The sequence below is a fragment of the Hemiscyllium ocellatum genome, chromosome 35 (genome assembly GCF_020745735.1).
Source record: "Hemiscyllium ocellatum isolate sHemOce1 chromosome 35, sHemOce1.pat.X.cur, whole genome shotgun sequence".
NCBI classification, from domain to species: Eukaryota; Metazoa; Chordata; class Chondrichthyes; order Orectolobiformes; family Hemiscylliidae; genus Hemiscyllium; species Hemiscyllium ocellatum.
The window spans coordinates 15,037,752-15,050,981 of NC_083435.1; the positions used below are offsets into that span (position 1 = coordinate 15,037,752).

Here is a 13,230-nt window from a genome sequence, read left to right on the forward strand (position 1 = left end):
TCACTGTCAGGTTGTTGGGTATGGTCACTGTCAGGGTGGAGGGTATGGTCACTGTCAGGGTGGAGGGTATGGTCACTGTCAGGATGGAGGGTAACGTCACTGTCAGGATGGGGGGTAAGATCACTGTCAGTATGGTGGGTATGGTCACTGTCAGGATGGTGGGTAAGGTAACTGTCAGGATGGGGGGTAAGGTCACTGTCAGGATGGTGGGTAAGGTCACTGGCAGGATGGAGGGTAAGGTCACCGTCAGGATTGTTGCTAAGGTCACTTTCAGGATGGTGGGTATGGTCACTGTCAGGATGGATGGTAAGGTCACTGTCAGGATGTTGGTTATGGTCACTGTCAGGTTGTTGGGTATGTTCACTGTCAGGATGGAGGGTAAGGTCACTGTCAGGATTGTGGGTATGGTCACTGTCAGGATGGTGGGTATGGTCACTGTCATGATGGTGGGTAAGGTCACTGTCAGGATGGAGGGTATGGTCACTGTCAGGATGGTGGGTAATGTCACTGTCAGGATTGAGGGTAAGATCACTGTCAGGGTGGAGGGTAACGTCACCGTCAGGATGTTGGGTATGGTCACTGTCAGGATGGTGGGTAAGGTCACTGTCAGGACGGAGGGTAAGGTCACCGTCAGGATGGAGGGTAAGGTCACTGTCAGGATGGTGGGTAAGGTCACTGTCAGGAAGGGGGGTAAGGTCACCGTCAGGATGGTGGGCAAGGTCACTGTCAGGATGGTGGGTAAGGTCACTGTCAGGAAGGGGGGTAAGGTCACCATCAGGATGTTGGTTATGGTCACTGTCAGGATGGAGGGTAAGGTCACCGTCAGGATGGTGGGTAAGGTCACCGTCAGGATTGTGGGTAAGGTCACTGTCAGGATGGTGGGTATGGTCACTGTCAGGATGTTGGTTATGGTCACTGTCAGGATGGTGGGTAAGGTCACTGTCAGGATGGAGGGTAAGGTCACTGTCAGGATGGAGGGTAAGGTCACTGTCAGGTTGTTGGGTATGGTTACTGTCAGGGTGGAGGGTAAGGTCACTGTCAGGATGGTGGGTAAGGTCACTGTCAGGTTGTTGGGTATGGTCACTGTCAGGGTGGAGGGTATGGTCACTGTCAGGATGGAGGGTAAGGTCACTGTCAGGATGGGGGGTAAGATCACTGTCAGGATGGTGGGTATGGTCACTGTCAGGATGGTGGGTAAGGTCACTGTCAGGATGGGGGGTAAGGTCACCGTCAGGATGGTGGGTAAGGTCACTGTCAGGATGGTGGGTAAGGTCACTGTCAGGATGGAGGGTAAGGTCACCGTCAGGATTGTTGCTAAGGTCACTTTCAGGATGGTGGGTATGGTCACTGTCAGGATGTTGGTTATGGTCACTGTCAGGTTGTTGGGTATGTTCACTGTCAGGATGGAGGGTAAGGTCACTGTCAGGATGGAGGGTATGGTCACTGTCAGGATGGTGGGTAAGGTCACTGTCAGGATGGAGGGTATGGTCACTGTCAGGATGGTGGGTAATGTCACTGTCAGGATTGAGGGTAAGATCACTGTCAGGGTGGAGGGTAACGTCACCGTCAGGATGGTGGGTAAGGTCACTGTCAGGATGGTGGGTAAGGTCACTGTCAGGACGGAGTGTAAGGTCACCGTCAGGATGGAGGGTAAGGTCACTGTCAGGATGGTGGGTAAGGTCACTGTCAGGAAGGGGGGTAAGGTCACCGTCAGGATGGTGGGCAAGGTCACTGTCAGGATGGAGGGTAAGGTCACTGTCAGGATGGGGGGTAAGGTCACCGTCAGGATGGTGGGTAAGGTCACTGTCAGGATGGGGGGTAAGGTCACTGTCAGGATGGTGGGTAAGGTCACCGTCAGGATGGTGGGTAAGGTCACCGTCAGGATTGTGGGTAAGGTCACTGTCAGGATGGTGGGTATGGTCACTGTCAGGATGTTGGTTATGGTCACTGTCAGGATGGTGGGTGAGGTCACTGTCAGGATGGAGGGTAAGGTCACTGTCAGGATGGTGGGTAAGGTCACTGTCAGGTTGTTGGGTATGGTCACTGTCAGGATGGAGGGTAAGGTCACTGTCAGGATGGTGGGTAAGGTCACTGTCAGGTTGTTGGGTATGGTCACTGTCAGGGTGGAGGGTATGGTCACTGTCAGGATGGAGGGTAAGGTCACTGTCAGGATGGGGGGTAAGATCACTGTCAGGATGGTGGGTATGGTCACTGTCAGGATGGTGGGTAAGGTCACTGTCAGGATGGGGGGTAAGGTCACCGTCAGGATGGTGGGTAAGGTCACCGTCAGGATGGTGGGTAAGGTCACTGTCAGGATGGAGGGTAAGGTCACCGTCAGGATTGTTGCTAAGGTCACTTTCAGGATGGTGGGTATGGTCACTGTCAGGATGGATGGTAAGGTCACTGTCAGGATGTTGGTTATGGTCACTGTCAGGTTGTTGGGTATGTTCACTGTCAGGATGGAGGGTAAGGTCACTGTCAGGATGGAGGGTATGGTCACTGTCAGGATGGTGGGTATGGTCACTGTCAGGATGGTGGGTAAGGTCACTGTCAGGATGGAGGGTATGGTCACTGTCAGGATGGTGGGTAATGTCACTGTCAGGATTGAGGGTAAGATCACTGTCAGGGTGGAGGGTAACGTCACCGTCAGGATGGTGGGTATGGACACTATCAGGATGGTGGGTAAGTTCACTGTCAGGATTGAGGGTAAGATCACTGTCAGGGTGGAGGGTAACGTCACCGTCAGGATGGTGGGTAAGGTCACTGTCAGGAATGTTGGGTATGTTCACTGTCAGGATGGAGGGTATGGTCACTGTCAGGATGGAGGGTATGGTCACTGTCAGGATGGTGGGTATGGTCACTGTCAGGATGGTGGGTAAGGTCACTGTCAGGATGGAGGGTATGGTCACTGTCAGGATGGTGGGTAATGTCACTGTCAGGATTGAGGGTAAGATCACTGTCAGGGTGGAGGGTAACGTCACCGTCAGGATGGTGGGTATGGACACTATCAGGATGGTGGGTAAGTTCACTGTCAGGATTGAGGGTAAGATCACTGTCAGGGTGGAGGGTAACGTCACCGTCAGGATGGTGGGTAAGGTCACTGTCAGGATGGTGGGTAGGTTCACTGTCAGGATGGAGGGTAATGTCACGGTCAGAATGGTGGGTAAGGTCACTGTCAGGATGGTGGGTAAGGTCACTGTCAGGATGGAGGGTATGGTCACTGTCAGGATGGTGGGTAAGGTCACTGTCAGGATGGAGGGTAACGTCACCGTCAGGATGGTGGGTATGGACACTATCAGGATGGTGGGTAAGGTCACTGTCAGGATTTTGGTTATGGTCACTGTCAGGATGTTGTTTATGGTCACTGTCAGGTTGTTGGGTAAGGTCACCGTCAGGATGGTGGGTAAGGTCACTGTCAGGATGGAGGGTAAGGTCACTGTCAGGATGGTGGGTAAGGTCACTGTCAGGATGGAGGGTATGGTCACAGTCAGGATGGTGGGTAAGGTCACTGTCAGGATGGTGGGTAAGGTCATGGTCAGGATGGTGGGTAAGGTCACTCTCAGGATGTAGGGTAAGGTCACGGTCAGGTTGGTGGGTAAGGTCACTGTCAGGATGGAGGGTATGGTCACGGTCAGGATGGTGGGTATGGTCACTGTCAGGATGGTGGGTAAGGTCACTGTCAGGATGGAGGGTAAGGTCACTGTCAGGATGGAGGGTATGGTCACTGTCAGGATGGTGGGTAAGGTCACTGTCAGGATGGAGGGTAAGGTCACTGTCAGGATGGTGGGTAAGGTCACTGTTAGGATGGTGGGTAAGGTCACTGTCAGGATGGTGGGTAAGGTCACTGTCAGGGTGGAGGGTAAGGTCACTGTCAGGATGGTGGGTTTGGTCACTGTCAGGATGGTGGGTTTGGTCACTGTCAGGATGGTGGGTAAGGTCATGTCTTGAAGTTTGGTATCCTATACAAAAGCTGGGAGTGTTGGGGATGCTCAGCTTTCATCAGGAGAAAACAGAGTGGTCAGCCATGTGGTCAGAACGCAATGTGACTGGAGATGGGTGGGGTTTAGGTTGAGGTGGAGGTGTCTGTGCAGAGTGGGAGAGCAAATGGATAATCAAACACAGCCACTGCTGGTTCTGAGCTGCGAATGATCATAGCTAGGCTGGGGGCTGTTAATGAGAAGTGCAAATGTTTGAAATGGGTTAATGGTGCTGGGATCAACCCTTACAGGAGATTACTTATGGGGCTAGTGGGCAGGGAATGGGCCAGTGAGAGGGTGTTCACATTCTGGAATTCTCAAACTCAGTGCTGAGTCCTGGAGGAGGACAGGTACGAAGACAAAGGCGCACTGTTGTGCTTCCAGTCTGTACCAAGTTTCACCAGGGCACTGCAGCAAGGGTGCGGCAGTAACGCTGTCGCGGGAGACACGAGCGGTGTGTGTGGGCGTGGCGCCCAACTGGGTTCATTTGGACAGACAAAACTGTGGGTGTTCTGTGAAGCGATCACTCAGACTGCCTTCCGTCTCCCCGGGGTAGAGGAGCTGCACGTGAACGCAGCAGACTAGGCTGAGTGAAGTACAGGTGGCCCCTCCTCATGTTTCCCCCCTGACTAGTTTGTGTCGCACTGCGCAGGGTCAGGGTCACCGACAGCTCAGCATGACCCCTGGGGAGCTGGGGAGGGCCTGGGAATGAGGGGTAACCTTTGCCGGACAGTGGTCAAACACCAAGGGAGGGAGTTGACCGACGCGTTTGTGGCAAGTGCCAACTCCGCCGAAGAAATCTCGGGGGAAACTGGGGAGCAAGGTCTGTTTGTCTGACACACTGGAATGGTCCAACCAGGTTTCGGGTGTGGGGGAACCGGTGGTGGGTGCCTGTGGGACAGGAAGTCATGTGACGGAGTTTGGGCCTGGTCTGTGTTGGCGATCCAAGCATTGGCGAGCTGGGGTAACCTCTTCAGTCCCACGTGTCTCCTCTCTTCCTTCCCTCCCTCAGGTTACGAAGGCCTGTTCTGTGAGATCAACACCGATGAATGCCAAAGCAATCCCTGCCTGAACCACGGTGCTTGCCAGGATCTGGTGAATGGCGTGCGGTGCCTGTGCGCCCCAGGTGAGTGACGAGCGAGTGAGTGAGTGAGCAACATCGGAGCTGTCTTCTCCGAACTTGCTGCGTGTCAGGTGTACGGGCACCTTCCAGAGTCCTTTTACCCATTGAGTCAGGGTATGTGGGTGTCTCTGGCATTTGTTACCTGGCCCGAGTTGCCCCTGGAGGAGGTGAACTGCCTGTTTGAACTGCTGCAAGTCTTTGGGGTGTACAGACACTCTACACACACAGACAGACAAACAGGCACACACACACGTGCACACACACGCGCACACACACACATACACGCACACAAATATACACATGCACACACACACATATATACATGTGAAAACACACGCACACAGGCACACATACACGTACACACATGCGCACACACACCAACACACATACAGATTCACGCACATGTGCACACACACATACATGTACACACACGCACACACACACCAACACACATACAGATTCACGCACATGTGCACACACATACACATACATATGTGCAAACACACGCACAAAGACACACACATGCGCGCACACACACGCGCACACACAAAAACACACACACGCACACACAAAAACACACATTTAATGATTCACTGCCCGTGTTCTCCCATTTGTTCCAACTCTCAAAGTTAGCAGCAGCCTGCATCAGGTCTCTCATCAGGTTTCCTGATGCCCCGCACCAATTCTCCAGTTCAGTGTTCCTTACCACCATTTCCCCCAATTACTGATGACCTGAACAAGTTCTCCACTCAGTGTTTCCCTGAACTAATCCTCATTTTGACTGATGCCCACACCCACTCTAGGGGTGCGCTACTCGAATTCTCCTATCCAGTATTGTCCTACCCCCTTCTCCCATTTAGTGCTATCCTGCACCAATTCTCCCATTATCTGACGCCCTGTCCCAAATTCTCATATTTAGATGCCCTTGTCCAATTCTTCCATTTAGTTGTTTCTTACAATAATTCTCCAATTTAATGGAGCGCTGCCAGATTTCTTAAATTTAGGCATGGACAAGTTGGGCCTAAGGGTCTGTTTCTGTGCTCTGTGGCTCTATATCGGGCTCAGCTTCCCTGTACCAATTCTCCCATTTACCAATTCTACACAAATCTGGGAACTGCACCAACTCTCCCTTTGAGTATTATCATGTCCCAGTTCTCCCACTTAGAATTTAATGGCATCTGCATGAATTCTCCACTTATCAATGACCTGCATCAATTCCTTCCATTTAATTGTTACCTGATACACTTCTTCCACATACGGGTGCCCTGATGAATTGTTTTCATTTAGTGGTGCACTGAACTGAATCTCCAATTTACTGAGGCTTAGAATATTTCTTTTTTTTTTCCTGGTTCCCTGCCCCAAGATAGACCTGCTGTGCTTCACGTTTCTAATATATTGGCACTTCCACCAATTTCCAAATGGCACTGTGCACCAAACTTCCCATTTATTGATTCCCACCAAATCTCCCATTTACTCATATCCCTGTAGTAATTCTTCCATTCACTGTTCTCCTCGCCCGATCCTACCATTTATGGGTCCCCTACACTTATTCTCCCATTCACCAGGTGACATGCCTCAGTTCCTTAATTTAGTCCCACTCTGCTCCAATTCCTCCATTTCTCTGCAACATTTAGTGGCCCATAGCCAGAATTCTACAATCTTGGCGATCCCTGCACCAAATCTCCAAATTACTGATCCTACACATATCCTCCCTTTAGTGGTGAACTGCACCAACTCCCCCATTTTGTGGGGCACTGTATTGGATCTCCACCACTAATCCTTTTGCGACATTTGTCCTATTTACTGTCTCACTGCCCGTGTTTTCCCATTTGTTCCAATTCTCGGAGTTAGCAGCACCCTGTACTCGGTCTCCCATTTACTGATGCCCCGCACCAACTCTCCAATTCAGTGTTGCTTAGCATCATTTCCCCCAAAAACTGATATCCTGAACAAGTTCTCCACTCAGTGTTGCCCCACACCAATTCTCTATTTACTGATGCCCAACTCTCCCATTGGTTATTGTGTTGGCTCAAACCTCCCATTTCGTGCTACACTGCACCAATTCTCATATTTATTGGATGTCCCCCGTTGCTCGATGTCTTGAAATGCATAAAAGTGGATAAATCCCCAGGACCTGATCAGGTGTACCCAAGAACTCTGTGGGAAGCTAGGCAAGTGATTGCTGGGCCTCTTGCTGAGATATTTGTATCATCGATAGTCACAGGTGAGGTGCCGGAAGACTGGAGGTTGGCAAACGTGGTGCCACTGTTTAAGAAGGGCGGTAAAGACAAGCCAGGGAACTATAGACCAGTGAGCCTGACCTTGATGGTGGGCAAGTTGTTGGAGGGAATCCTGAGGGACAGGATGTACATGTATTTGGAAAGGCAAGGACAGTTTCGGGATAGTCAACATGGCTTTGTGGGTGGGAAATCATGTCTCACAAACTCAATTGAGTTTTTTGAAGAAGAAATAAAGAGGATTGATGAGGGCAGAGCAGTAGATGTGATCTATATGGACTTCAGTAAGGCGTTCGACAAGTTTTCCCATGGGAGACTGATTAGCAAGGTTAGATCTCATGGAATACAGGGAGAACTATCCCATTTGGATACAGAACTGGCTCAAATGTAGAAGACAGAGGATGGTGGAGGGTTGTTTTTCAGACTGGAGGCCTGTGACCAGTGGAGTGTCACAAGGATCGGTGTTGGGTCCTCTACTTTTCATCTTTTATATAAATGATTTGGGTGTGAACATAGGAGGTATAGTTACTAAGTTTGCAGATGACACCAAAATTGGAGGTGTCGTGGACAGCGAAGAGGGTTACCTCAGATTACAACAGGATCTTGACCAGATGGGCTAAGTGGCAGATGGAGTTTAATTCAGATAAATATGAGGTGCTGCATTTTGGGAAAGCAAATCTTAGCAGGACTTATGCACTTAATGGTAAGGTGCTAGGGAGTGTTGCTGAACAAAGAGACCTTGGAGTGCAGGTTCATAGATCCTTGAAAGTGGAGTCGCAGGCAGATAGGATAGTGAAGAAGGCGTTTGGTATGCTTTCCTTTATTGGTCAGAGTATTGAGTACAGGAGTTGGGAGGTCATGTAGCGGCTGTGCAAGGCTTTGGTTAGGCCACTGTTGGAATATTGCGTGCAATTCTGGTCTCCTTCCTATCGGAAAGATGATGTGGAACTTGAAAGTGTTCAGAAAAGATTTACAAGGATGTTGCCAGGATTAGAGGATCTGAGCTACAGGGAGAGGCTGAACAGGCTGGGACTGTTTTCCCTGGAGCGTCGGAGGCTGAGGGGTGACCTTATAGAGGTTTATAAAATTATGAGGGGCATGGATAGGATAAATAGACAAAGTCTTTTCCCTGGGGTGGGGGAGTCCAGAACTAGAGGGCATAGGGTTAGGGTGAGAGGGGAAAAATATAAAAGGGACCTAAGGGGCAACATTTTCACACAGAGGGTGGTACGTGTGTGGAATGAGCTGTCAGAGGAAGTGGTGGAGGCTGGTACAATTACAGCATTTAAAAGGCACCTGAATGGGTATATGAATAGGAAGTTCATATGAGAATAGTCCACAGGTCAGCTCAACATCGAGGGCCGAAGGGCCTGTTCTGCGCTGTATTGTTCTATAAGGGTTTAGAGGGATGTGGGCCAAGTGCTGGCAAATGGAACTAGATTGGGTTAAGATATCTAGTCGGCATGGACGGGTTGGTTCGAAGAGTCTGTTTCTATGCTGTACATAACTCTGTGACTGCATGACTCTATTTCCACAAGACTTTAACATGTGATGTGGCAATGGTGGCATAATGTGCCGATGACCGGTGGTCTGTGAGCGGAGCACTGGCTCCCGGGTGGAGGGCTGCAATGGTGCCCTGTCCCACTCACTCGTTTCTGTTTTGCCTGACCTTGTGCCAACTCTGCTGGTCTGACCCCTGCGCACTTTCACCTCTGGGTTGTCTCCCTACGCCAGGGTTCACTGGGCAGCGGTGTAGCGTCGACATTGACGAGTGCTCCAGCTCACCTTGCGCCAACGGAGGGAAGTGTCTCGATGGCCCTGGGCACTACCACTGTGAGTGTCCCGAAGGTGAGTGCCCCTTGTCTGGTGAATGAGTGTGACCCATCGCCAACGACCTCTATCCACCGGGGTCAACCTGTGCCTGGAGGGTATGGTAACCCTTTGGGGTTTCTGAGTCCAGTGTGGCCTTGTCTTACCTATTCCTACATGAGCATCACTGGCTCGGCCTACGTTTCTTGCCCATGCCTATTTGCCCCTGAGGGCCACGTTGTTGTGGGTCTAGAGTCACATGTCACCTAGGCCAGGTAAGGGGGGTAGTCCTGCCCCTCCAAAGGGGGGCATTGGTGAACCAGGTTTGGGCTTTTAATGACGGTCGCCAATAGTGACGACGAGACTGGCGTTTGGTTCCAGATTCAATTCAATTCAGATTCCACTGTGGGATTCGAACCCACGTTCCCCTGAACGTTCCCTGGGTCACTCAGTTCAGGTGTTGGCTAATGCACAAGCATGATTGTGCCATAACCTGCAACCTTTTTTCCATAGAAAAATCCACCATCTCTGTCTCCCATCACCCATCACTGCTCATTCCAACGGCTCCCCTCTCACACTCCTCCCATTCTCCCTCCGCTCTCAGAGGGACCGGGCGACTGATTAATCTACCGATGGAGATAGAGGGAGGGAGGGAAGGATTAATTTATCTCAAGGGGATGGATGGAGGGACAGAGTGATAATGGGGGATAATGACAGAGTGAGTGATTTGACTGCCTAATCAATAATCGATCTTCCATCCTCTGTCTGTCCCCTCTCTGTCTCACTTTTTCTCTCACTCTCTCTTTCTGACCCTTTCCCCCGTGTCTATCTGTCTCTGACCCACTCTCTCTCTCACTCAATCTCTCTAACTCACTGTGTCTCTCTATTTCTCTCTGTCACTATGTTTATCTCACTCTCTCTCTCTGTTTCTGTTTCCCTCGGTTTGTTCTCATTGTCTCTGCTGCCCGCCCCACCCTGCCACTGTGCTTGCTCTCTCTCTCTCTCTCTCTCTCTCTCTCTCTGTCCATCACTCCCTGTCTCTATCCCGCTCTGTCTCTGTCGCACTCTCCCCACCTCTCCTCCCCTCTCTCTCTACCGCCCTGACATTCTATCTGCCTGTCGTTCCCTCTCTCCCTGCCTCTGTCTGTCCCCCTTTCAATCTCTTCCCCTCTCTTTTTCCTTGCTCTCTCTCTCTCTGTCCATCCTCCCTGCCTCTCTCCCTCCCTCTCTCTCTCTCTGTGCCTCTCCCCCCTCTCTCTCTCTGCCCCCGCCGCTCGCACTCTGTGTCACTGCCTGTCTGTCCATCTCTTCCTGCCTCTGATCACACCCCCCCTCACCATGTTTCTGTCTCTCCCTCTCCCACTCTAGGATTCACGGGCCCACTCTGTCAGATGGATATTGATGAGTGTTCCCAAAGCCCGTGCCACGCTGGGACCTGCTGGGATGGCGTGGCCGGCTTCACCTGTGTCTGCGTTCCCGGGTACACAGGGGGGCTGTGCGACACGGAGATGGACGAGTGTCTGAGCAAGCCATGCCAAAACGGTGGGCAATGCACTGACCTGGTGAACGGCTATCGGTGCGCCTGCCCACCGGGCATCACAGGTAGCTGGGAAGGATGGACGGCTGTACCCGGTAATGGGCGGGAGGCAGGAGGAGTACATCCCAACGTTACATCCGGACAGGGGGTTAGTGACAGAGGGCCATCCACTCACTTTCAGAGAGATCCCCGAGTGGCTGAGGGGTTTTAGGGTGGATTGGCCATGCTAACTTGTCCCATAGTGATCAGGGATGTGTAGGTTAGGGTGGATTGGCCGTGCTAAATTGTCCCATAGTGTTCAGGGATGTGTAGGTTAGGGTGGATTGGCCGTGCTAAATTGTCCCATAGTGTTCAGGGATGTGTAGGTTAGGGTGGATTGGCCGTGCTAAATTGTCCCATAGTGTTCAGGGATGTGTAGGTTAGGGTGGATTGGTCGTGCTAAATTGTCCCATAGTGTTCAGGGATGTGTAGGTTAGGGTGGATTGGCCGTGCTAAATTGTCCCATAGTGTTCAGGGATGTGTAGGATAGGGTGGATTGGCCATACTAAATTGTCCCATAGTGTTCAGGGATGTGTAGGTTAGGATGGATTGGCCGTACTAAATTGTCCCATAGTGTTCAGGGATGTGTAGGTTAGGGTGGATTGGCCGTGCTAAATTGTCCCATAGTGTTCAGGGATGTGTAGGTTAGGGTGGATTGGCCTTGCTAAATTGCCCCATAGTGTTCAGGGATGTGTAGGTGAGGGTGGATTGGCCGTGCTAAATTGTCCCATAGTGTTCAGGGATGTGTAGGTTAGGGTGGATTGGCCGTGCTAAATTGTCCCATAGTGTTCAGGGATGTGTAGGTTAGGGTGGATTGGCCATGCTAAATTGTCCCATAGTGTTCAGGGATGTGCAGGTTAGGGTGGATTGGCCGTGCTAAATTGCCCCATAGTGTTTAGGGATGTGTAGGTTAGGGTGGATTGGCCATGCTAAATTGTCCCATAGTGTTCAGGGGTGTGTGGGTTAGGGTGGATTGGCCGTGCTAAGTTGTCCCATAGTGTTCAGGGATGTGTAGGTGAGGGTGGATTGGCCATGCTAAATTGTCCCATAGTGTTCAGGGATGTGTAGGTTAGGGTGGATTGGCCGTGCTAAGTTGTCCCATAGTGTTCAGGGATGTGTAGGTGAGGGTGGATTGGCCGTGCTAAATTGCCCCATAGTGTTCAGGGATGTGTAGGTTAGGGTGGATTGGCCGTGCTAAATTGCCCCATAGTGTTCTGGGATGTGTAGGTTAGGGTGGATTGGCCGTGCTAAATTGTCCCATAGTGTTCAGGGATGTGTAGGTTAGGGTGGATTGGTCGTGCTAAATTGTCCCATAGTGTTCAGGGATGTGTAGGTTAGGGTGGATTGGCCGTGCTAAATTGTCCCATAGTGTTCAGGGATGTGTAGGATAGGGTGGATTGGCCATACTAAATTGTCCCATAGTGTTCAGGGATGTGTAGGTTAGGATGGATTGGCCGTACTAAATTGTCCCATAGTGTTCAGGGATGTGTAGGTTAGGGTGGATTGGCCGTGCTAAATTGTCCCATAGTGTTCAGGGATGTGTAGGTTAGGGTGGATTGGCCTTGCTAAATTGCCCCATAGTGTTCAGGGATGTGTAGGTGAGGGTGGATTGGCCGTGCTAAATTGTCCCATAGTGTTCAGGGATGTGTAGGTTAGGGTGGATTGGCCGTGCTAAATTGCCCCATAGTGTTCAGGGATGTGTAGGTTAGGGTGGATTGGCCATGCTAAATTGTCCCATAGTGTTCAGGGATGTGCAGGTTAGGGTGGATTGGCCGTGCTAAATTGCCCCATAGTGTTTAGGGATGTGTAGGTTAGGGTGGATTGGCCATGCTAAATTGTCCCATAGTGTTCAGGGGTGTGTGGGTTAGGGTGGATTGGCCGTGCTAAGTTGTCCCATAGTGTTCAGGGATGTGTAGGTGAGGGTGGATTGGCCATGCTAAATTGTCCCATAGTGTTCAGGGATGTGTAGGTTAGGGTGGATTGGCCGTGCTAAGTTGTCCCATAGTGTTCAGGGATGTGTAGGTGAGGGTGGATTGGCCGTGCTAAATTGTCCCATAGTGTTCAGGGATGTGTAGGTTAGGGTGGATTGGCCGTGCTAAATTGCCCCATAGTGTTCTGGGATGTGTAGGTTAGGGTGGATTGGCCGTGCTAAATTGTCCCATAGTGTTTAGTGTGGTGTAGGTTAGGGTGGATTGGTCGTGCTAAATTGTCCCATAGTGTTTAGTGTGGTGTAGGTTAGGGTGGATTGGCCATGCTAAATTGTCCCATAGTGTTTAGTGTGGTGTAGGTTAGGGTGGATTGGCCGTGCTAAATTGCCCCACAGTGTTCAGGGATGTGTAGGTTAGGGTGGATTGATCATGGGTAAATGTAGGTTAATAGGGTAGATTAGATTAGATTCCCTACAGTATGGTAACAGGCCCTTCGGCCCAACCAGTCCGCACTAACCCTGTGAAAGGTAACCCACCCAGACCCATTTCCCTCTGACTAATGCACTGTGGGCAATTCAAC

The 13,230-nt window shown here is 51.1% G+C and overlaps 1 protein-coding gene across 4 annotated transcripts in view; it reads left to right on the forward strand.

The window, feature by feature from the left end:
• LOC132832710 (neurogenic locus notch homolog protein 1-like) overlaps positions 1-13,230 on the forward strand; it is a 173,168-nt gene that overhangs the window by 61,777 nt on the left and 98,161 nt on the right. For all 4 annotated transcript variants that reach the window (XM_060850807.1, XM_060850809.1, XM_060850810.1 and 1 more), the window contains 3 exons: positions 4,990-5,103; positions 9,072-9,185; positions 10,515-10,748. In XM_060850807.1, the coding sequence (XP_060706790.1) occupies positions 4,990-5,103; positions 9,072-9,185; positions 10,515-10,748 (462 nt within the window). The remainder of the gene's footprint in view (positions 1-4,989; positions 5,104-9,071; positions 9,186-10,514; positions 10,749-13,230) is intronic.